General features: G+C 47.6%; 1 protein-coding gene across 2 annotated transcripts in view; it reads right to left on the bottom strand.

Moving 5' to 3' along the window:
* The window catches only part of LOC147115487 (neprilysin-like), a 261620-nt gene that overhangs the window by 116301 nt on the left and 119928 nt on the right, over positions 1–25391 (bottom strand). For both annotated transcript variants that reach the window (XM_085989748.1, XM_085989747.1), the window contains exons 5-8: positions 4332–4412; positions 4152–4247; positions 1481–1599; positions 287–352 (exon numbers count right to left, since the gene is read on the bottom strand). In XM_085989748.1, the coding sequence (XP_085845874.1) occupies positions 287–352; positions 1481–1599; positions 4152–4247; positions 4332–4412 (362 nt within the window). The remainder of the gene's footprint in view (positions 1–286; positions 353–1480; positions 1600–4151; positions 4248–4331; positions 4413–25391) is intronic.

Here is a 25391-nt window from a genome sequence, read left to right on the forward strand (position 1 = left end):
TCCTTTTCAAGTATTTATCCAATTCTCTTTTGAAAGTTACTATTGATTCTGCTTCCACCGCCCTTTCAGGCAGCGCATTGTAGATCATAACAATGTAAAATAAATTCTCCTCATCTCCCATCTGCCAATTATCTTAAATCTGTGTCCACTGTGCCCCTCCCTGCCAGTGGAAGCCTTTTCTCCTTACTTACTCGATCAAAACACTTCCTAATTTAAAGCCGGATTAACTTTATAGTCTTGTACAAGATTAAAAACCATTTGGAATATAAAAAGGAACACTACATACCTCCTTATAAGCACCAGTGCATTCATAGTAATCACGGGAAGGCAAGCCAAGTCCGGGCTGGTCAATCTGTTAATTCAGCAAAAGTTAAAGTAAGTTTAATGTTATATCGATTCCAGCATTTTTTTTCTTTAATCCTGGGCCAGATTTTGCTGGTAAAAATAACGTTGTGTTAACGATGCGTACCGTTAGTAACGTGCATATCGGCCAGTTCAGGGGCTTAAGAGATACGCCATGAGTTGCGAATCTCTAGAACTTGCTGGTCGATTTACACCCCCTCCGCCATTGCTTCACGCAAGCGGCATCTCGCCCTTAGCCACCCCGTTATTTTTCAGAACTTGCTGGATTTGCACATTAATTGCCCATTAAACGCACCGCAGAAAGTTAAGTCTGGTAATTAACAGTGTAAGTACCTTTTTAATCACATGATGATTGTTAATGCAATGCCAATCAACCTCTCTGGCCCAGAAATTGAACAATTTACACTGTGGAGTATCTTTCAGGTGGTAAATTGTTCTTAGAGATTTTTAAAATGTCAAATGTTAAATTTTACATTTTTTTTCTTACTTTTCCTTTCTGTCTTTTTCTCTCTCTCTCTCTTAATCCAATTTTTCTTTCCCTCTCTTTATTTCTCTTTCTGTACATGATTAGACTCTAATTCACCCTATTTCTTCCTCTGTTGTTGCTCTGTTTCTTTCTCAATCTTTAGATCTCATTGGCTAAGGAGATAGACTGTTGGTCCTGTTGTTCACTAAGGTCCCAGATGCCCCATTGCCCATTATCATCTCGCACTTCCAGCAAGTTGCGGCGCAATAAAACTTTTGAGCTGAAGAAAAGAAAGTCTAACTAACGGGGCACGCTGCGAGATGTCCCGCTCCAGCAAGATCCGAGATGAAAACTGGAGCGAGGAGGCTCCCGGGACTATTGCTGAACCTGCCCAATTTACCTCCCGTTAATTTAAAATGGAAGGAAAATCAGACGGGCTCGGTTCCCTTTGTGCAATCCTCCCCTCCAGATTCTTCACCTCGCACTGTGCACAGACGACGCTTGAAGGCCAAAATCTACCCCAGTGTGTCCTTTTCAAGTGAGCAAAGATATGTTTGAAAATTGTAGGCTGTACACAAAAAAACAGCATTTTGCAAAGAAGTGAATCTAAATGGTAATTTAACAAAAATAAGTCTTATCAAAGGCACGTACGTGGATTATGTGAGCATTGGAGTTTTTGTCGTCTGTCCCGACAAAAAAGTCTATGATGACTCGCTTCCCATATTTGGCATTCATTTTCCCAATGACGTTCTCAAGTGACCAGCTGCTACCTAGAAGAAAGCAAACAGAAAACATGATGACAGCAAACTGGACGACCAACAGTTCAAAGAATATTCCCTTACTCAGCCCAGAGGAAACACCCTTGAGCAGGTTATAGGAAGTCGGTCATCTTCTCCTTGGGAACGAGGAGACTACAAGGCGGCCAAGTTGATTCAGGCAAAACTGTTGGCCGTAACAAAGTGTTCATATCGCAAGTGGCCACGTGTTTAAAATGAGGTTAACAATGTAAAATGAAGTCAGGTGACACCTCTTAACCCAAAGGGTCAGGAGAGCTGAGAAATAAATTAACCAGTAAAGGCAGTGAAAGTGGAAGGATGGTTCGGAGAATCAATTATAGAGGGGGCACAAATCAGGCCATAATGGATCGGGTGCCCGTTAATACACCCTGCCTGATTTTCCTCTCCATTGAGCAACATTAGGGGTATGAACGCTTATATACACTGCTACCCGCCCCTTCAACCACCGTCTGCCTCACCTGTGACAGAGACTGTAGGTCCCGCATTGGACTCATCAGTCACCTGAGAACTCATTTTTAATGTGGAAGCAAGTCATCCTCGGTTCCGAGGGACTGCCTAAGAAGAAGAAGACACTGCTACCTTAATGGATATATTTTTTAAACAGATTAACCCTCGCACTAAAATTACAAATTAGTGTTTTGTTTGTAATCTTTTTGGCTAAAGTATTTGCAAAGTGAGTCTCTTGCAAAGGAGATTCATTTAGAGGACTCTCCGGTGTGTATTTAACTGTAGAAATGTGCGTGCGAATGACCGTGCATGTGTGACATAGTATGGGTTGGAGTGTAGATCAGTCCTAGTTATTCTGCCAGTGTATAAAAACATCCACTCCAAGTGGCAGTGAGTTCCACATTCTCACCACTCTTTGTGTAAATAAATTCCTCCTAAATTCTTCATTTGATCGGTTAGTGACTATCTTATATTTATGCACCCCTTGTTCTGGACTCACTCACAAGTGGAAACAGTTTATCCACATCCACGCTATTTAATCACTACATAATGGCCCAGAAATTCGGGTCTCCACGGGTGAGTACGCACGGGGTACTCACGCGTGGACCCGATGGAAGTGCCGGTTTCTTGCATGCACTGCGCATGCGCAGGAAACCAGCACTTCCGTTCCCCTGAACGAAGGGGTTCAGAGGTCGAACGCGTGCGCGCGGGAATCTACACGTGCGCTTTGAACTTACGTTTTTTTTTACAGGTTTTTCCGTGAGGGTAAGTCTTTAGATTTTAGAAATGTAAAAACCAGGCGTAAGGCCTGCATTTTAAAAGGTAAGTGGTCAATTAATTAAAATTAAAACATTTTTTCCACAGGTTTATTATTTTTAAATACTTTAAAGCAAGGTAAGTTTATTTTTAGCCCCGTTTGAATATAAAATTATTTTTTTCAAAAATTTAAATTATTGTTTAAAATAGTTATTTAATGTAATTTATAGTTTATTTAAAAAGTGTGATGATTTTTTAAAATTTATTTGAAGGTTTACTACTATTTTGGGGCCGTAGTATTTATAAGTTTTGACAGGTCTTCCTGTCACTACTTATGAATGGGCTTTTCCCTGCGCCGATTGGCTGCCCATGGCCCACGTGATCCCAGGGGACGCATTGCACTAACTACGCCCCTGGGACACGCAAGCACAGCGTGCCGGCAGCTGGGCCAGGCCCCAGAGCGGAATTCCACGGGGCCCTACAGCTCAACTGCCGGCGCACAAGGTAAGTGCAGGTCGGTGGCTTGCACCCGCGGGAAGCCCCCGACCCGAATTTCTGGGCCATAATATTAAGGAGCTCTATCAGGTCTCCTCTTAGTCTTCTCTTTTCCAGAGAATAAAACCCCAACCTGCTTAATCTTTCCTGCATCCTCTCAATTCTGGTAACATCCTTGAAATTGTTTTCTGCACTTTCCCCAGTGCTAAATGCTCTTTTTGTAGTATGGAGTCCAGAACTATGCATGGTCCTCAAAGTGTGGTCTGCTCAAGGTTTTATGATAATTTCACCTGCTTTTATATTCTATTCCTCTAGAAATGAACACCAGTACTTTGTTTGCACTTTTTAATGGCCTTTAGCAACCTGTGTTGCTACTTTTAGCCATTTATGTATCTGTATCCCAGATCTCTTTGCTCCGCTACCCCATTTAATGTCTTATCTTCCAAGGAATATGTGGCCTCCTTGTTCCTTCAACTACCTCACACTTTGCTATATTCAATTTCATTTGTCAATTATCTGCCCAATCTACAAGCCTTCCTGTATTTTGGTGCAGTCCTCCACATTATTAGTTACACACCCCTCAATTCTGGTATTGTCTGCAAATTTTGACACCACGCCTCCACTTCCGGAGTCCACATCATTTACATGCAGGGTCAGCTACAGTAGTCCCAGCATGGAACGGCTGCTGACTGACACCTGCTCATTCCTCAATTCGTTGCCTGCCTGCTGCGCATCTTAACCTGGGAGGCTTCCTTTTTTCAGCTTGGCAATTTCAATGAAACATAAAAATGCATCCAAACGCTGTAAATCCATGTTTTTGATCTTACCGTAGGTCTTGTCCCAGTTGTCTGTTGCGACCGGCCACTCAAACAAATTGGACAGCAAGCTAAGTAACGGTCCCCCACCTTTCCTTTCAATTGCAGCTGAAGTAAAAACAAGGAGAAGCATTAGCACATGTCAAGGCGACCCATGAAAACGGTTGGATTAGTCTCGAGGTCGCCACTCACTTTGATTCGTGCACGACTTGTACAGCGTCTTTGCTTTCTGAATTGCTTCAGCGTCTCCGTTATCCTGCTTCTCAAGGACATCTAGAATCAGCATAGAGAAGAGAAAATGAACCGTCAGGATGGGCGAGGCAGTTCAGACGCGTTTTTGGTAAGTTGCTGTAACAATTTTCCCACAACCACTTCCTGACACAAAGGTATTTCATCCAAGGGTTAACGAACATAGTAACATTAGGAACAGGAGGAGGCCATTCAGCCCCTCGAGCCTGTTCCGCCATTGGATCAGATCGTGGCTAGTCTGCACCACAACTCCATTTACCTGCCTTAGCTCCATATCCCTTGAGACCCTTCCTACTGCTGCCTGGAGTATTTCTTTAAGAGCGTTCCGTCACTTTGAACCATTTTGGTTCAGAGGTTGTCAGGACATCAATTAATATTATGAATTTCTTTTTAAAGTTCTACAGTTTGACACTGCTCTGAGTTGCGCATGCTCTCTCTCAACCTCAGTTGGAAGATTGGAGTCAGAATACAAGGCGAGCTGGGTTTCGGGTTGCCAACTCTGGTTGGAGGTATTCTAGGAGGTGCCATCACATGACTTCCAACCGCCCCGCCCCCATGCTCTCCTATTTGTCACCTGACAAGTCTATCTTCGCGGCACCCCGCCTTCCCAGGGCCAATAGGAAAGCAAACAGACTCTTCGTTACCCGATTGGGTGATTCTTGACTGTCAGCCTTTGTCCCCCTCATCACCGACATTTTTTTTACAATTAATAAATGAATGCGATCAATGAAAATGAAATCAAACACAACTATTCTCCTGGGTTTTTGCTCTCAGCAGTATCCAACAGATTAATCTTTAATTCCTGGGGACTCCGGGGCAATCCTGGAGGGTTGGCAGCCTGAGCTGCTCTCTCCACACCAGCTGCTAGTGCCACAGCAATGAGTCTAATCGTGCTTAACAGCAGCACAACTGGCCTCAAGGACGCTCACTGCATTCCAGTACTGGATGCGGATCCCAAGCTGTAAAAGTGCGTCAGGACAGTGTAAAACACATGGCTGCTGACAGATGGAATTTACAAGTGGTCCAGGTATGTGAGCTCCCAACAGGCTATAAGTTAGCAGGTTTCAAAGTGAGTGACCTTCAACTCCATTCCATCTCGGGTCAATCCATGCTTTCAACACAAAGTGCAATGGCACTTTAAAGGGGCTGTGTTATCTTCCACAGGTATCTTGAAGGTCAAGGATGTCAGAGAGCCACAATCGGTACATCTGACATGGCAGCAGCCCTGTGAGTTCAGCACCATTCTAATAAAGTCATTGCAAGGACACAATGTAGACTAACACAAGCACAAACCATTCCCACAGTCTTCCGATGTTCCTAAGCGCTTCACAACCAATGAGTTTCTTTTGCTGATGTACTCCACAAATAACCTGTTGAAACTATGGGGGGGCGATTTTACCAGCCCTGGGGAGGCGGGTTTGGAGGCGGGATTGCTGGGAAAATGGCAGAATCTGGGGGCGGGTACCCATCTCGCCCCCCAACCCGCCTCCGTGCCATCTTCCCGGGAGGCAGGTAGCCGACCCGCGCCGGGTCCCATCTCCTTAGAGGCGAGAAGGGGACTACAGCCACTTAACTGCCTGTTAACAGGTAGTTAACAGGCAGATAAGAGGATTATCTCCATTTTACCCACACAAGTGCGGGCTTCCCGAAGGCTGCGAACCCCGCCAGGGTCACTGTAATGAAATCTGTTTGTCTTGATCCTGTATTCGTTTTGCACTCATGTATATTACCCTCCCCCACTGTGTATAGTTTCACTTCCTCTTTCCCGACTAACCTGGGAGGTTCCAGGTCTTGGCTCTTGGCTCCGCCCCTGACTTCTCTTACATAAAGATCCCAGGATCTGTATGACTCATTCCTGTGAACCAGTCGGCGTGTTGAGATGTTAGCTCTGATCTTAGTGATTAAAAGCCAACTTCTTTAAGTCTATAACTTCTAGTTTTGTGGTTATTGAAGGCCCATCAGTCACCGAGGCGAGCAGTGGGTCTGCGGGGGTTGGAGGGGTCCAAAAGTGTGTTGTGAAGGTAAGTGATGGGTGCAAGTGTGGAGAGATGAGTATGTGAGGTGAGTGGAAAGTGATAGAAAATGTTCACTTAACTTTGTTTCTTTCTGCAGGCTTCAAACGTTGGGGATGCGGAGAGTCTCGCATCTGACTGGCAGAGATGACAGATGGCTGCTGCATTCTCCAATGCAACAACCATCTCATTTCTGCTAAAGAAAGAGGTTTGATGAGTATTGAATACAAGAAGTCATCAAACTTCAGAGAATGTCAGTGTTTGACAGCTTCACAGAGCTGTCAAACGATGACAATTCAGCTGTCAAAAGTTTTTGACAGATGAAACGTCATACGCTGATGTTCTCTGTAACCGGCTTCCCCTTAATTGGCCTGCTAAACCCATTGGGCAGGCTTAACAAGGTCAATCAAGGAAAAATAGCATGGGTTGGCCAGAAGTCAATGGAGGCGGGACTAAAACTCGACAAGTAGGAATCCCGCCTCCAAAAGCTCCCCATTGGCAAAATCCAGCCCTCGGTGTCCAGAATTATACATGAAGAATAGTTACTTGGGCAAGATCTAGGTGGACCACTGGTGCCAGTGGAACTGTACCACAGAGTAGAATCATAGAATCTTACAGCACAGAAGGAGGCCATTCAGCCTATCATGCCTGCGCCAGCTCTTTGAAAGAGCTATCCAATTATTCCCACTCTCCCTGCTCTTTCCCCCATAGCCCTGCAAGGATCGTAGTCTTCAAGAGAACAAGGGAGAAAAATTGGGAAAATCCCGGTGATGCATCTGAGTAAGAGGAATCACTGCAAAGTTCGGTTATCAAATATATGCATATTTCTGGCAACTTCATATAAACAGTGCTGTTTTGTCTAGATTAGCACAACTACTGCAATATGATACCTGATCCAATCCTCCATAATTTCACTTCAGTTTACATTAACTCTGTACTTAATCCTGAACCTGCATTCTGTATTTTGTGGAGCGTAGTGGCAATGAGTGTCACCAGTACTCCATAACAGTGCAGGAAGAAGTTTAATGACCTCACCAGAGTAGTCAAGGTCAGCTACTTGCTTCTGCTTGGACCCTTCCTCGCAGTCTCTCAATCTGTGGCGCTTCTTCATTCAGTGCTCCAGGACTGTCTTCTAATCTCTGCTCGCTTCTCCCAACCTGTGACCCATTACCTACAAATGCACTTGCCCTCACAGTATGCTATGCAGGAGGAAGCCTTGCTAACACACCTAGAGGACCAGTTGGAAAGCACGATGGCAACCAGCTTCCAAAAGAATTGGGGCACCATCTCCCAGGTCTGCTGCCCCCTTTCCCCAATGATCAGTGGACATTCAGTAACAGGACCCAGCATAAGTGGGGTGGCTAGAATAGGCCTACATGATGAAACCCTCTCTCCTGGATAGCCCCCTCAGGTGCTTTCTTATGTGAATGTCATGAAACAGAACATGCTTGTATTTACTTATAAGACAAAGTTTTCCAAATAAGCACCGGTGGCCGGGAACCCTTGCTCACTGCCAGCAAGGAATGTACCTACCATTTTACGTTTTTTGTGTTGGCAGCAAACCAGGTTCCCTGCCAGCAATAAGTACTCAAAAAATGATCCCCATAATTTATTGCTGCAATTAGAATTACAGGTACTTTACAATTAGGTTTGTACATAGGAGTAGATTTTTAAACCTAGCGCTACTGGTGGAGAGGTAAGTGAGTTAATAAACAGAAAATCGTAAGGGTCTCAAAAATAAACACACCAATCTTGCAACTTATGCGAGCCTCAAAATGGATGCCCTTACCTCCCCACTTATACTGGCCTCAAAATGGACGCCCTTACTGATGTGCCTCAATAATTCCGAGACTCGATGTTAGCGAAACAAAACAAGGCTTTTATTAACTTAGAAAGTAACACGTAAGAGAGAGAGGTATCTTCCTTCTGGAGACTGAGGCCAGACTGAGCTAGCTTACAAAAGGGGCCAGGTATGGGCGGAGCCCTACACACAGCACATTCCAATAAACAATACAATGAGGACTGGGGGAAGGGAAATGACACTGAAACCGACCACAGTCACAGGCAGTGATGAATGGAATATTTCATCACATTCACCCCTTCTATAGATTTAGTCTGTTCGGGGGTTTGATAGTCCTCTGCGACCGACGTGGCTGTTGTGGTGCCGCGGGTGTCGGCTGGGTGTCCCCGGTAGCCTCCTGGGTCTCTGCCGGGGGTGCCGCCAGGGTTGTTGAAGGGGTAGTTGGTGGGGGTGCCGTTGGTCGATGTTCTTCCGGGGGTGATGAAAGAGTAGTGGGTGGGTAAGAGTTGCTGTGATCGTTGTTGCTGCTATTGCCGTGGTTGTTGTCGATGCCAGCTGGGGCGACGTCTTTTATGGACACGGTGTCCTCCCTTCCGTCGGCGTGCCGGACATATGCGTATTGGGGGTTGGCGTGGAGTAGGTGTACTGGCTCCACGAGAGGGTCCGTCTTGTGGCCCCTCACATGCCTTCGCACGAGTACCGGACCTGGGGTGGAGAGCCATGACGGCATGGATACGCCTGAGGTGGATTTCCAGGGAAAGACAAACATTCGTTCATGAGGCGTGGCATTAGTGGCCGTACACAATAGCGACCGTATCGAATGGAGCACATCCGAGAGGACTTCCTGCCAGCGGGAGATAGGGAGGCCCTTGGTCCTTAGAGCTAGAGTGACTGCTTTCCATACTGTCCCGTTCTCTCGCTCCACTTGGCTGTTACCCCAGGGGTTGTAGCTGGTGGTACGGCTCGTGGTGATCCCCTTGGACAGCATGTACTGGCGTAGCTCTTCACTCATGAAGGACGCCCCCCTATCCGTATGGATGTAGCTCGGCATACCGAACAGGCAGAACAGGCTGTTGAGGCATTTAATGACCGTGGCGCTGGTCATGTCTGGGCAGGGGAAGGCGAATGGGAACCGGGAGTATTCGTCCACAATGTTCAGGAAGTAAACATTGCGGTCGACGGACGGGAGGGGGCCCTTGAAATCTAAGCTGAGCCACTCAAAGGGCCGTGCAGCTTTGATTAAGTGGGCTCTATCTGGGCGGTAGAACCGGGGCTTGCACTCAGCGCAAGTGCGGTAGTTCCTGGTCAGAGACCGAACTTCCTCAATCGAGTAGGGTAAGTTACGGGACTTTATGAAGTGGAACAGCCGCGTGAGCCCTGGGTGGCAGAGGTCGTTGTGGAGGGTCTGTAGCCGATCCCCGGTGGCGCTGGCACACATCCCTCGCGAGAGGGCGTCAGGGGATTCATTAAGGGCCCCTGGCCGGTAAATGATGTCGTACTCGAAGGTGGAGAGCTCGATCCGCCACCTAAGAATCTTATCATTTTTAATCTTCCCCCTCTGTTTATTATTGAACATAAACGCTACCGACCGCTGGTCGGTAAGCAGGGTGAAGCGTTTGCCGGCTAGGTAGTGGCGCCAGTGGCGCACTGCCTCCACGATGGCTTGGGCCTCCTTTTCCACGGAGGAGTGTCTGATCTCGGGCCCTTGGAGGGTCCTCGAGAAGAAAGCTACGGGCCGCCCCGCCTGGTTGAGGGTGGCCGCTAAGGCGAAGTCAGACGCATCACTTTCCACTTGAAATGGAGTGTTCTCGTCCACTGCCTGTAGCGTGGCCCGCTCAATATCCTGCTTAATGCTTTTGAAGGCGGCGTGGGCCTCAGCAGAGAGCGGAAAAGAGGATGCTTTCAAGAGGGGGCGGGCTTTGTCGGAGTAGTTGGGGACCCATTGGGAATAATAAGAAAATAACAGCAGGCACCTTTTCAGGGCTTTGGGAGTGTTGGGCAGGGGCAGCTCCCGTAGAGGGCGCAATCGGTCGGGGTCTGGTCCGATTTCCCCATTCTCCACCACGCTGCCTAGTATGCAGAGGCGCGTGGTTTTGAAAACGCACTTGTCCTCGTTGTAGGTGAGGTTGAGTTTTTGTGCGGTTTCCAGGAACCTCTCGAGGTTCGAGTCGTGATCCTGCTGGTTGTGACCGCAGATGGTGACGTTGTCGAGGTAGGGGAAGGTTGCCTGCAAGTGGTGGTCATCGACCATGCGGTCCATCTCCCTCTGAAAGACCGAGACCCCATTCGTCACCCCAAAGGGGACTCTGAGGAATTGGTAGAGGCGTCCGTTCGCCTCGAAGGCGGTGTACGGGCGGTCCTCTGGTCTGATAGGGAGCTGGTGGTACGCTGACTTGAGGTCGATGGTGGAGAACACCCGGTATTGGGCGATTTGGTTCACCATTTCTGATATGCGGGGTAGCGGTTAGGCGTCTAGTTGGGTGTACCTGTTGATCGTTTGACTATAGTCGATCACCATCCGTTTCTTCTCGCTACCCCTTACCACTACTACTTGGGCGCGCCACGGGCTGTTGCTGCGTTCAATAATGCGCTCTTTCAGGAGCCTGTCTACCTCGGTCGCGATAAACCGCCTGTCCTCCCAGCTGTACCTCCTGCTTTTGGTCGCTATTGGCCGGCAGTTAGGGTAAGGTTCGCGAATAGCGAAGGCGGCTTTACCTTCAGGGTAGCCAGACCGCACACTGTGAGGGGCGGCTGGGACCCACCGTACTTGAGCGTGATGCTTTGGTGGTTGCACTGGAAATCCAGGCCCAAGATCACGCTCGCACATAGGTTCTTCATGATTAATACTTTAAAATTATCGTATACAGTTCCGTTAACGCCCAATTTTACCGTGCAGTAACCCAGAATGGTCGATGTCTGGGTTTTATCAGCCATAGAGATGGTACCCTGAGCAGGGACCACCTTTAGGGAGAGTTGTTGTGCCAGTTCAGGGTGGATAAAACTCTCCGTGCTTCCACTGTCAATTAAACATTTAACCCGGCACCCGTTTACCTTGATGTCCACCATTGATTTGGACAGCGGGTGCGGCCTGGTCTGGTCCACTGTGACCGATGCCACTGTAGGGCCCTGATCGATACAAGATGGCGTCCACGCTGTCTGCTCATAAGATGGCGGACCCCACGAGGTCGGGCAAGATGGCATCCAAGATGGCCGCTCCCACGGCGCACACGCGGCGGTGGCAGGTTTTCCGGCGGTTGGTTTTCCGGCGGGGTTCCCTCTGCACACCTTCCCGAAGTGCCCCTTCTTACCGCACTTAAAGCAGGTGGTGCCTTTCGCCGGGCACAGGTTTCTGGTGTGTTTTGGCTGCCCGCAGAAGTAGCAGTTGGGTCCCTGACGCGTCGCGGCTGTCGTAGGACTTCTGGGGGGAGAGCGGGGCCCCGCCGGTGTCGGGCTGCCGGGCGGGGAAGATGCCTTCCAAGATGGCGGCGCCCTCGGTGCACACGTGGCGGCGTGGACGGCGCGGGCTGAAGAGTAGGCGTCCGAGTTTCTCTGGGCCACATCCAGGGATCGCGCGGTGTCCGCAGCCTGTTTCAGGTCCAACCCCGTTTTTTCCAGCAGTCTTTGCCGGATGTAAGTGGAGCTGAGGCCTGTGATAAAGGCATCGCGAACAAGCTCGTCAGTGTACACTGCGGCTTTTACATCTCGGCACTTGCAGTCTTTGCCAAGCATTTTCAGGGTGCTTAGGAACTCCTCCACCGATTCCCCGGGTCGCTGTGCGCAAGTAGCGAGCAGATGCCTAGCATACACCTCATTCGCAGGCTGCTGGTAATGCGCCTTTAAGATGTCGCAGGCGGCCAGGTACGTATCGGCGTCTTGGATGAGGGGGTAAACCCGGTGGCTTACCCAATTCCGCAGAATTCCGAGTCTCATCCTCGCAGCGTCCGTAGCGTCTTTGACGGCTGCGGAATTGTCCAGGAAGAATTCCATACACTCAAACCAGTGTCCGAGGCGTGCTGATGCGTCCGGAGCATGTTGATCCAAATCCAAACGTTCGGGTTTCAGGAGTTGATCCATAGTGTTGAAAAATAAGTTAATAAAATTGATGTGCCTCAATAATTCCGAGACTCAAAATGGATGCCCTTACCTCCCTACTCACACTGGCCTCAAAATGGACACACTTACCTCCCCACTCACACTGACCTCAAAATGGACGCCCTTACCTCCCCACTCACACTGGCCTAACTTAGAAAGTAACACGTAAGAGAGAGAGGTACCTTCCTTCTGGAGACTGAGGCCAGACTGAGCTAGCTTACAAAAGGGGCCAGGTATGGGCGGAGCCCTACACACAGCACATTCCAGCACATTCCAATAAACAATACAATGAGGACTGGGGGAAGGGAAATGACACTGAAACCGACCACAGTCACAGGCAGTGATGAATGGAATATTTCATCACACTTACCTCCCCACTCACGCTGGCCTCAAAATGGATGCCCTTACCTCCCCACTCACGCTGGCCTCAAAATGGATGTCCTTACCTCCCCACTCACGCTGGCCTCAAAATGGACGCCCTTACCTCCCCACTCATGCTGGCCTCAAAATGGACGCCCTTACCTCCCCACTCACGCTGGCCTCAAAATGGACGCCCTTACCTCCCCACTCACGCTGGCCTCAAAATGGACGCCCTTACCTCCCTACTCACACTGGCCTCAAAATTGACGCCCTTACCTCCCCACTCACGCTGGCCTCAAAATGGATGCCCTTACCTCCCTACTCACACTGGCCTCAAAATGGACGCACTTACCTCCCCACTCACACTGACCTCAAAATGGACGCCCTTACCTCCCCACTCACACTGGCCTCAAAATGGATGCCCTTGCCTCCCCACTCACGCTGGCCTCAAAATGGATGCCCTTACCTCCCCACTCACGCTGGCCTCAAAATGGACACACTTACCTCCCCACTCACACTGACCTCAAAATGGACGTCCTTACCTCCCCACTCACACTGGCCTCAAAATGGATGCCCTTACCTCCCCACTCACGCTGGCCTCAAAATGGATGCCCTTACCTCCCCACTCACGCTGGCCTCAAAATGGATGCCCTTACCTCCCCACTCACACTGGCCTCAAAATGGACGCACTTACCTCACCACTCACACTGACCTCAAAATGGACGCCCTTACCTCCCCACTCACACTGACCTCAAAATGGACGCCCTTACCTCCCCACTCACACTGACCTCAAAATGGACGCCCTTGCCTCCCCACTCACACTGACCTCAAAATGGACGCCCTTACCTCCCCACTCACACTGACCTCAAAATGGATGCCCTTACCTCCCCACTCACACTGGCCTCAAAATGGATGCACTGACCTCCCCACTCACACTGGCCTCAAAATGGACATCCTTACCTCCCCACTCACACTGGCCTCAAAATGGGCAGACTGCACACTGGGTGCTGAAGATGAAGTTCTGAATTAGAGGCAATCAATCGTCCTTCTTACCAGTAACAGACACAGCCAGAAAAACATGCAATGTTTCAAAACCAGCTTAAAATTTTTTTTAAAAATCCCTCAAGCTTAAGATGATCATTTTCACAAATAGCACAAAAAGGTTCCAATGCTAACAAAAAGCTTCACTTCAATTTGACACTTTAATCACCCGTATTTCCAAGTGCCTCACTGTTACAGCCACAATTTCCATAGATTAAAAAGGCACCGAGCTATTGAGGACAGAGAAGGTTGCACAGCCTATTTGTAGTTCCCATAGCAACAAAATAAAAGTGGCAACTTATGACTGTTATTAGTGCAAAATTTCAAATATTGTTCTAATATATTTGCAGCTTAATCTTGAAACCCATTTTATAATATCCATGATCTCATTAAATGGCGGAGCAGGCACGAAGGGCCGAATGGCCTACTCCTGCTCCTATCTTCTATGTATAATATACCCCCCCTACAATTAGACTTGTATGATGAGGGCACTCCATGAACAGTTCGGAAATGTTGTGTGCATTCACTATAAGGAGAGATTTGTGAAATCTTCCCTTTATAGAATGAAGAAAGACTTGCATTTATATCGCACCTTTCACACTCTCAGGACATCTCAAAGCACTTTACAGCCAATTAAGTACTTTGGAAGGATAGGCACTGTTGCAGTGTAAGAAATGTGGCCGCCAACTTGCACACAGCAAGGTCCCACAAACAGCAAGGAGACAAATGATCAGATCATCTGTTTTATTAATGCTGGTTGAGGGATAAACATTGGCGCAGGACATTCCCTTCTTCAAAATAGTACCTTGGAATCTTTCACATCCAGCTGAGAGGGCAGATGGGGCCTCGGTTTAACGTCTCACCCGAAAGACGGCACCTCTGACAGTGCAGCACTCCCTCAGTACTGTACTGGAAGTGTCAGCCTAGATTGTGTGCTTCAAGTCCTTGGAAAGGGATTTGAACCCACAAACTTCTGACTAAAAGGTAAGAGTGCTACCCACTGAGCCACAGCTGACACAATTAAGAAACGATAGCACAGATTTCCCTGTCCGATCTTTGACCAGGCAAGAGTCATGTGATGCATGACGTGCTTGACTGATGATTATGATGACAATGTTGCTAGAACTTCTGAGAGTAAGCCTCAACCACAGGGGTTCAGTGAGTTCCTGCCATGAAGAATTCCTGTCATTCCAAGCTTGCTGTTCTGTGGTTGGAAATTCGGGCACTGCTGCAGCATTTAAAGGACTGCAGCAACGTAAAGGTGAACTCATTTCCTGGGCTGCACATAGTGACACCACTATTCTGGGCCAGAGTGGAGATGATTCGATAATTCCCCCATGAATCACTGCTATAAGTTACTGCGGTCGATTTTACACACATAATTTGAATTATGTGTGTAAAATCGATCGCAGGGAATGTGGCGGGGCAAGTGGTAGAAGTGTTAGTAGGTGAGCACATTGGTGACAGTGACCATAATTCAGTGAGGTTTAAGGTAGTCATGGAAAAGGACAGAGATGGACCGGAAATAAAGGTTTTAAATTGGGGGAAGGCTGATTTTAATATGATAAGGCAGGATCTGGCCAAAGTGGACTGGGATCAGCTACTTGTAGGAAAATCCACATCGGAGCAATGGGAGTCTTTCAGAAAGGAAATTGAGAGAGTACAATGGCAACATGTTCCCGTAAAGGTCAAGGGTGGGACCAACAAGCCCAGGGAACCTTGGATGTCAAGGGATATACGAGAATGGATTAGAAAAAAAAGGGGGGCTTTTGGCAGATACAAAGGACTAAAGACAGAGGAAGCCCTAGAGGAGTATAAAAAGTGCAGGGGGATACTTAAAAAAGAAATTAGGAGAGCAAGGAGGGGCCATGAAATAACACTGGCGAGCAAAATAAAGGAAAATCCTAAGGTGTTTTATAAGTATATTAAGGGCAAGAGGATAACTAGGGAAAGAGTAGGGCCCATTAGGGACCAAAGTGGCAATCTGTGTGTGGAGCCAGAAGATGTAGGTGGGGTTTTAAATTAATTTTTTTCATCTGTGTTCACTATGGAGAAGGACAATGTAGACATAGAACTCTGGCAGGGGGACTGTGATATACTTGAACATATTAGCATCGAGAGAGAGGAGGTACTTGCGGTTTTAGCAGGCTTAAAAGTGGATAAATCCCCAGGCCCGGATGAAATGTATCCCAGGCTGCTGTGTGAGGCAAAGGAGGAGATTGCAGGGGCTCTGACACAAATTTTCAAAACCTCTCTGGCCACAGGGGGATGTGCCAGAGGACTGGAGAACAGCTAACGTCGTACCATTATTCAAGAAGGGTAGTAGGGATAAACCAGGGAATTACAGGCCAGTGAGCCTAACATCAGTGGTAGGGAAATTATTGGAAAAAATTCTGAGGGACAGAATTAGTCTCCACTTGGAGAGGCAAGGATTAATCAGGGATAGTCAGCATGGCTTTGTCAAGGGAAGATCATGTCTGACCAATTTGATTGAATTTTTCAAGGGGGTGACTAGGTGTGTGGATGAGGGTAGTGCAGTGGATGTGGTATACATGGATTTTAGTAAGGCTTTCGATAAAGTCTCACACAGGAGACTGGTCAAGAAGGTAAGAGCCCATGGGATCCAGGGTGCCTTGGCACATTGGATCCAAAACTGGCTTAAGTGGCAGAAGGCAGAGGGTGATGGTCAAAGGTTGTTTTTGTAACTGGAAGCCTGTGTCCAGTGGGGTACCGCAGGGATCGGTGCTGGGTCCCTTGCTGTTTGTGGTCTACATTCATGATTTGGATGTGAATGTAAAAGGTATGATCAGTAAGTTCGTAGATGACACGAAAATTGGTGGGGTGGTAAATAGCGAGGAGGGTAGCCTCAGTCTGCAGGACGATATAGATGGGTTGGTCAGATGGGCGGAACAGTGGCAAATGGAATTTAACCCTGAAAAGTGTGAGGTGATGCATTTTGGAGGGACTAACAAGCCAAGGGAATACACAATGAATGGTAAGACCCTAGGAAAGACAGAGTATCAGAGGGACCTTGGTGTGCATGTACATAGATCCCTGAAGGCAGCAGAACAGGTGGATAAGGTGGTTAAAAAGGCATATGGGATACTTGCCTTCATTAGCTGAGGCATAGAATATAAGAGCAGGGAGGTTATGATGGAGCTGTACAAAACGCTGGTTAGGCCACAGCTGGAATACTGTGTGCAGTTCTGGTCGCCACACTATAGGAAGGATGTGATTGCTTTGGAGAAAGTGCAGAGGAGATTCACCAGGATGTTACCTGGGCTGGAGCACTTCAGCTATGAAGAAAGACTGGACAGGCTGGGGTTGTTTTCCTTGGAGCAGAGAAGGCTGAGGGGGGCTCTGATTGAGGTGTACAAAATTATGAGGGGCATAGATAGGGTAGATAGAAAGAAACTTTTTCCCTTAGTAGAGGGGTCAATAACAAGGGGGCATAGATTCAAGGTAAGGGGCAGGAGGTATAGAGGGGATTTGAGGAAGAACTTTTTCACCCAGAGGGTGGTTGGAATCTGGAACTCACTGCCTGAAAGGGTGGTAGAGGCAGGAACCCTCACAACATTCAAGAAGCATTTGGATGAGCACTTGAAATGCCATAGCTTACAAGGCTACGGACCAAATGCTGGAAAATGGGATTAAATTAGACAGGGCTTGATGGCCGGCGCGGAAGCGATGGGCCGAAGGTCCTCTTTCCGTGCTGTATAACTCTATGACTCCATGACTCTATGTAACTATCCTGCACTCACTGCATTTTGCTGGGGAAATTGCTGCAGTTTTGGTCATGAGTTCTGTTTGCAGCAGTTCGTAAAGACTCTTTTTAAATAGACTCTGTAGACTGTTTGCTGTGGTGCGCTGTTTAAATAGAGTCTGTTTACTGCATAAATAGACTGTTTGTTGTAAAATAGATAGTTTACTGTGAGTCTTGCTATAAGTCCCACCCCGTCTCCAACTCATTGGCTGACACAGTGGTGTCTGTTGACACAGTGCATTTTCTGGCACTGATCCTTAACATCAGGAACTTCAGGCAATTTGTACTATGCCTTGAAGAAGAGAACTTCCCCGATTGGGGGCCACTGAAAAGGTGGCCAGTAATTCGCTGTAATGCCATAGTAATGGCAAAATAATGGAAAACGCCATTGTGGTCACCACGACAGTCCCAGGAAATTATGGATTAAGGGAATAATGCCACTGTCATGGCAATGCCATAATTTGCCAGGACTTTAGCGCCGCTCCACGTGTACTCTCACTGAAACTGGGAAAGGATCATAACAGAAGCTCCACCATTCTCCACTGCAAACAGCAGCGAGGTTCAATTAGCAGCTTTAGAACCAGGGGTCACAGTCTTCCAGAACCAGGGGTCACAGTCTAAGGATAAGGGGTAGGCCATTTAGGACAGAAATGAGGAGGAATTTCTTCACCCAGAGAGTGGGGAACCTGTGGAATTCTCTACCACACAAGGCAGTTGAGGCCAATTCATTACATTTATTCAAGAAGGAGTTGGATATATTTCTTAAGGCTAAAGGGATCAACGGGTATGGGGAGAAAGCAGGGACCGGGTACTGAATTTGGATGATCAGCCATGATCGCATTGAATGGCGGAGCAGGCTCGAGGGGCCGAATGGCCTACTCTTGCTCCTATCTTCTATGGCCTAGAAATTCATTATAGCCACTTTTGGGGCGGTAAAGTCGGGCGGCCGCTAAAGTTTGCGCCCGGCGCAAAGTCGAGGCCACTTCGCCGATATTCAGTTGCATCGCCCTAAGAGGTTGCTGCTGCGCTAAAACAGGCGATGCACGACTATCATTAGGCGCTAAGCCGGCAGCTCGGGGCGCTAACACCGGAAGTTGGGCGCAGGGCAGGTGCGGCGAGCTGCTGATTGCCGGCAGACACTCTGGCTCCGGTGAGCTCTTAAAGGGGGAGGGTGGATTTGTTTTTTTGACAGGCCGAGACTAGTGTATTTGTGTTTTTGGGGAGGGCTTCTCTCCATCACTTTTTTGTTCCTCCTCCTCCTCCTCCTCCTCCTCCTCCTCCTCCAGAAGGAGTGTTGCAAAACGGCTGCCTTTTCTACTGCAGGAGTGCCCTTTAATTTGCGCTCCCCGCGGCCCGCCTCGGCTGTGTACCGTTCCACTTCACAGTCGTTCGGGCCGCCAGGCGCACAATGGGGCGGCGCGAGTGAAGTTCCGGTTCTGGGCGCACAAAGGGCGTTGCACGACGAAATGACGTCATGATCTGCGCGCGCAGATGAGCGCGCGCAATGACTTTGCGCCGGCGCTAAATGTCTACTGAAGTTGGGGCGAGGCGCAGATCGCGCTGCGCCCGGGCGCTAAGCGCCTAGCGCTCGAGATCTACTCCTCCTAAGGCGCTAATGGCTGGCGCAGCCAACTGAATTTCTAGGCCTTTGTTTCTATGTTTCTATGTTAAGGCTAGTTTCATAGTGGTTAGCACTGTTGCCTCACAGCGCCAGAGACCCGGGTTTGAATCCGGCCTCGGGCGACTGTCTGTGTGGAGTTTGCACATTCTCCCCGTGTTTGCGTGGGTTTTCTCCGGGTGCTCCGGTTTCCTCCCACAGTCCAAAGATGTGCGGGTTAGGTTGATTGGCTATGATAAATTGACCCTTAGTGTTAGGGGGATTAAATACGTGGGGTTATAGGGACATGTGTTGGTGTAGGGGTTACGGGGATCGGGTGGGATATGTGTCGGTGCAGGCTCGATGGGCCGAAATGGCCTCTATCTGCCCTGTGGGGTTTCTGTGATTCTGTGATTCATTCCCTCTTGCAGGAAGTGTGCTGGAGAGTCAAGCTTAATAAATCCATTACTATTGGGACAATAGACAACTGATGAAAGCCGGAGAGAAGATATTTCCCCTCATGGTGGGAGACCAAAACTAGGGGCCATAAATATAAGACAGTCAATAATAAATCCCCAAAAAAGAATTCAGGAGAAACGTCTTTACCCAGAGAGTGGTGAGAATGTGGAACTCGCTACCACAGGGAGTGGCTGAGGCAAACAGCATAGATGCATTAAAGGGGAAGCTAGATAAGCACATGAGGGAGAAAGGAATAGAAGGATATGCTGATAGGGTGAAATGAAGAGGGGTGGGAGGAGGCTCGTATGGAGAATAAATGCCAGCACAGACCAGTTGGACTGAATGGCCTGTTTCTGTGCTGTAAATTTTATGTAATTCTATGAAATTTAACACATAATACCATAGCAACACTGTACGGTTCTCTCAATGACAGTAAAGTGTACACATTGTCTAAAAGTATAAAAATGATGCACTTTCTGTGGTCTGTTTTCAGAGTGCGAAATTACTTAATTCAGTCGATGGCCAACCAAATCACTCCAAGCACTGTGCTTTGCCGAGGAATCGCTACTTAGGTTTCAGATTGAATCTCGGATTTACCATTAGTGAGCCTGAACTAACAACAGAAAGGTACAAATAAATTCTAATCAATGGTGTTGCGGATCAGCCGACCATTGTACAAATATGAACAGAGGAGTATCATGCAAATGCATTCAGTGTTCATCAATTTAATGAGCCAAATCGTGCTGGAGTGGGGCATCTCATGGCGAGCGCCGTCAGTTGGACATTTTCCTGCAGCCTTGGGCTCGAATATTATTTGCACCTTAACAATGCTGGAAGTGCGAGCTGATAATGGCACGGCGAGGGCAATGGGGCATCTGGGACCTTAGTGAATGACGGGACCAACAGTCTATCTCCTTAACCAATGAGTTTTAAGGATTGAGAAAGAAACAGAGGAACGACGGAGAAGAAAATAGGGCGAATTAGAGTCAAATCAGGTACAGAAAGGGAAATAAAGAGGGATAGAAGATTTGGCCCATTATTGCGCCATTTATTTATAGCCTATATACAAATCAGACTTTAGTATTATAGAAGCCACTGAAGGAAAAAAAAAATCATATTCGAAAGATGTTGGCTGGTTGGTTTAAATTAGTGTTACAATTGAATTTTAAGGAGCAAAGTTTCCCACTTTGCGATAACACTACCATAACTCCACTTTGCCAATGGAGATATTAAAGAAGTGTGCTTGTAATTTACAAGACTGTCTAATGGACAAGTAAACATCTTGCAGTCATGGCTTTAGCAACCTGGAACAGATATTCCTGTTGACGCCCGGTGCTGACAATTTGAAAGATCAGCCTCTAACGGCCACCAGCAAGTCAGAACATTTTCTGCCAATGTTTAAATGCTGGAGCTGCACCTACCCCATGGCTGGAATGAGTTGTATGGATTCCATGTACTCGAGAAGGCCTCGCGGAACTAATAGCCCAAAAATAAAATTGCTACAAATCCAACAGTCGTTCATTGCGCAAATCGTCGACTTAATCGTCGTGGACTTAATTAAACTTGTGTCTATAATTGCAGTCCTTGAAGCCAATCACGGCTTACCCCTAATATTAGGTGTCAACATTGACCATAACAAGATGGTGGTAATGTTAAGAAACACTCCTCTACTTTTGAACATTTTATGCAATGCTCCCAGTAGGGTCACTTTTCACAGGGATGCCTGAGGCAGATGAACAAAGGATCCAGGAGAGGGGGTACAAAATTTCCTCCCCGTGTTTCGTGTAACAATTTGTAACTGTGTTCTTTATAAACTGATTATGATTTTGTTACATAGAGCTCACGGGTGAACTCTCACATACAAACCATAACTCCATGTTAAACATTATACTCTACGAGTGGTACGTTGAGTTCAACAATTTCAGATAAAACCACCACTGCCATTTTTTTAGACAGCAGCCGCTGGTAATGATTCTCCTGTTACCATTTACAACGCTTCTAGACTCATCTTTTGTTTCTTTACTTGTCCCGTTACCACCCCTTTTGCCTCGCACCATCATCCCTTTTGTCATTTAATTGCTCCTGCCCTCCACCCTATCACAGACCTTCCCCTTTGTTCTTTCCTCCCCTTCTCCCTCCCTTTCAGCCGTGGCACAGTCCGTAGCACTCTCGCCTCAGAGTCAGAAGGCTGTGTGTTCAACTCCCACTCCAGAGACTTCAGCACAAAAATCCAGGCTGACACTTCAGTACAGTGCTGAGGGAGTGCTGCACTGTCGGAGCTGCTGTCTTTTGGATGAGACTTTAAACCAAGGCCCGGTCTGCTCTCTCAGGTGGGCGTAAAAGATCCCATGGCACTATTTCGACAGAACAGCAGGGGAGTTCTCCCCGGTGTCCTGGCCAATATTTATCCCGCAATCAACAGCACAACAATAGATTATCTGGTCATTATCACATTGCTGTTTGTGGGAGCTTGCTGTGTGCAAATTGGCTGCTGTGTTTCCTACATTACAACAGTTCAAAAGTATTTAATTGGCTTTGGGACATCCTGAGGTCGTGAAAGGCGCTATATAAATGCAATTCAGTCAATCAGTCTTTCTTTCTTTCTTTTTCTTTCTTTCTTTCTTTCTTTCTTTCGTTTCCCTGCCTCTGTATTTGCTTAGAAACTGTTACATTTCTAACTTTTCCCAGTTCTGACAAAAGGTCATCAACCTGAAACGTTAACTCTGTTTCTCTCTCCACAGATGCTGCCTGACCTGCTGAGGATCGCCAGCATTTTCTCTCTTTATTTCAGATTTCCAGTATCCGCGGTATTTTGCTTCTGTACTGTATGTATGGATGGTCTGTGCTAAGCAAAGGAACGATAAAAGTAACAAACATCGCGCTAATCATTTGGCAAGTGCCAGTCTCCGTGGAACCTGCGAAGACGATGAAATCTGACCAAAAGGCCTGAGGAAACTGTACAGCCTCACCGTTGACTGAATGGCAAATAGATGGTTTGGTGAGTTCACAGCCCATCTTAGAATTTCTGCTGTTAGAAAACCAGAAGGAATAAGATCACTGAGAAGTTGGCCTTGCCTCCGTTCTGCCTAGTGTTTTGTTTTCAATGGCTGCTTTTCTGTCCAACATCTGTGAAGCTTTATCCTCATTTGGCTGTAAGGGACTGTCACTGCTATTCATGGCCTTGTCTTCACTCACTATCTGCACACACAGCAGGAGCCACTGTACAGTAATCAAGAATGGGAATCCTTGGCTAAGCTCCGCCTGTCCCAAGGTCACTTGGGCGAATAATAGTGACCTGCTACTGCTTTGGCAGTTAACTCACCACAGCTTAGGGATCAATTCAGAGACCTTCCTACTCTGTACAGTTCCATGTATTGGCTCATGAGTCATTAAGAGTTGTGCTGTGCTTTACAATTTCAGGATTTACATCGAACTGACTGTAAATGCAAAAGTAAATTGGGGTAAATTGGGCTAAAAATTGAGTAGTGCCTTGGAATAATTAGCGTCCCCGCGGGTGAAATTGAGTGGTTGCGCCCCAAGAGGGAAGCGGGGCGATACTGGAAGTGCCCCGCAACCCTCGTGGGGCACTGTGAGTCAATATCGCGGCTCTACGTGCCGCAGCGCATGGGCACGTCACGCCGCGATATTGCAGGCCTTCCTCCCCTTCTTAAAGGGGAGGGGCTTTGCGCAGGGTGACCCGGTGCCCAGCTGGGCCCCCCGGGGATCGGGAGTACTGGCAAAAGAGCCCGGCACTCAAGAGAAGTGCCGGGCTCTTGGAGTGCAGCCGACACTCCGCGGAGGTGGGGGCATTCAGGAGGCCAGGGACAGGAGCGCAGGCAGGTGCTGGCAGAAGGCCAGCAATAAAAATGGCCGCCCCGCATCTCACCTTTAAATTGTGCCTCCCCGGCTGCAGGTACACCCCCCCTGACCCCATCGGACATAGCATCTGGCAGTAAGTCAGTGGGCACTCCCGAAGACCGCGGCCGGGGCGCGAGAGGGGTGCTGCACACGGCGATGACATCATCGCTGGCAGCGCAGCGCCACGGGGTGCTACCGGTTAGTGCCACCATTAACCTCCCGCTGAATTTCGCAGGCGGTGTGGATGGCGCCGCGCCCGGGCGCTAATTGCTTTGCGCCGCACTAACGGGAGGTGCAAAGCAACCCAATTTTTCCCCCCATATATATATTTGAAGGGAAAACATTTACAGGGCTATGGGGAAAGGGAAGGGGACTGGTATTAATTGGATAGCCCTACCAAAGAGCCAGCACTGGCACGCTGGGCCGAATGGGCTCCTTCTGTGCTGTAACATTCTATGATTCCATATAAATACAGTATTGCCCAAAATATTTCACTACAGAACAGAAGGCCCAAATCTCACTTTAATGTACAGAGAGTTTGTGCGCTTGGCATTAATGGACTGCTACATGATTCCTGCTAACTAAAATTACAATTTTTTTTTAAGGTGATCACACGAGCCAAATGTTTCCACTAACCAGTTATCACGGCAAGCAGCTTCTACACGGCCTGTAAACGAATGCTAAAAATAGTCCGACTGGATTGCAACACCTGCCACCTCATCACCATTTGTGATTCAGGGTCAAACACTAAAGCGCAAATGATGTTGGAGCTAAAACGACACGGTGGCAGCAAGTTTGCAAATGCAACGAGGACTGAAAACACGTCAAAAATTGGTCCACCGCTAATCCAGAGAAAATGACCTTCGCGCCTCTTGGAACAGCAATGTGAGGAGAGGTTTTTTTTTTTGTAAATTAAATATCCGACCTTAGAAATATTTGCTCGGTTAATTTTAAAGGAGGAGTCTCCGAATGAAAAGCGGTTGGAAAACCTTGGTACCTCCAACCAATGATGTGACTCCAAACAAGTCATTGAGTCGCTTGTGAAGGGCGTCTGCAAAAATGGGAACAGGGGACAATTCTTTCTGTGTGTTCTCATCTATGCCACGTTATAGAATATCACAATTATTTAAAAAGAGCAGCTAAAGGCTGTTATTTTGTACTTTGATTTTCTGACCTGGAGCCTGAAATTTACTCCACTTTCCATTCTGCAATTCTGTCCAAACAAGCAGCAATGGTAGTATAGTGGTCATGTTACATAAGAACGTAAGAATTAGGAGCAGGGGGAGGCCATGCAGCCTCTCGAGCCTGTTCCCCCATTCAATAAGATCATGGCTGATCATTGACCTTGTTGTGTATTTTGAATGTTGTATTTGAATTGTCCCACATAGCTTACCGTAGTTGTGATGTGCAGTGCACTATGGGAAATAGAGTGCATTTAGTTGAGAAGATTCTCTGGAAAGATGGGCTGTTAACTGAACTCTGTCTCCTGCATACTCTTTTAATTGTTATACAAGCAAGGTTATTAAACTTTTCAGATTTAACAAAAGTGGCGACGAGGACGTCTGAACTTACATGGCTCTGCTGTGCTGAAGATAGTCGGGTTTTACGTGTTTAAAACTGTTATTTTTGCCGTGGACAGTTAATTAAAGTGAGGCTGGCTCGAGGATAAAGGAGCTTGTAATGGTGGGAAGACGAGACGGCGTATAAGGTACTAACGACTTGAGGAAGGGGAGGAAAAGCAGTGAGTAAATCGGGAAGGACATTTATTCAACTGTGAAAATGATCTGTGAATTGAAGCACTAAATAACTGATAGTGATTTTAGTTGAGTTCAGCATTGGAAGGATCCTTAGTGAATGATAATTAGGAGCCTGAGAGAAGGAAAATGGCTGGAATTATCGGTAACATTGGACCGTTTGATGAGAATGTCGCACAATGGAGCTCATACACAGAATGATTTGAATACTTCACACAAGCAAATGACATTGGAGGGAACAAAGTAGTACCTACATTGTTAAGTGT

This window comes from Somniosus microcephalus, chromosome 6, assembly GCF_052327205.1.
Source record: "Somniosus microcephalus isolate GS21.2 chromosome 6, FLI_Smic_1.0, whole genome shotgun sequence".
Taxonomy (NCBI): domain Eukaryota; kingdom Metazoa; phylum Chordata; class Chondrichthyes; order Squaliformes; family Somniosidae; genus Somniosus; species Somniosus microcephalus.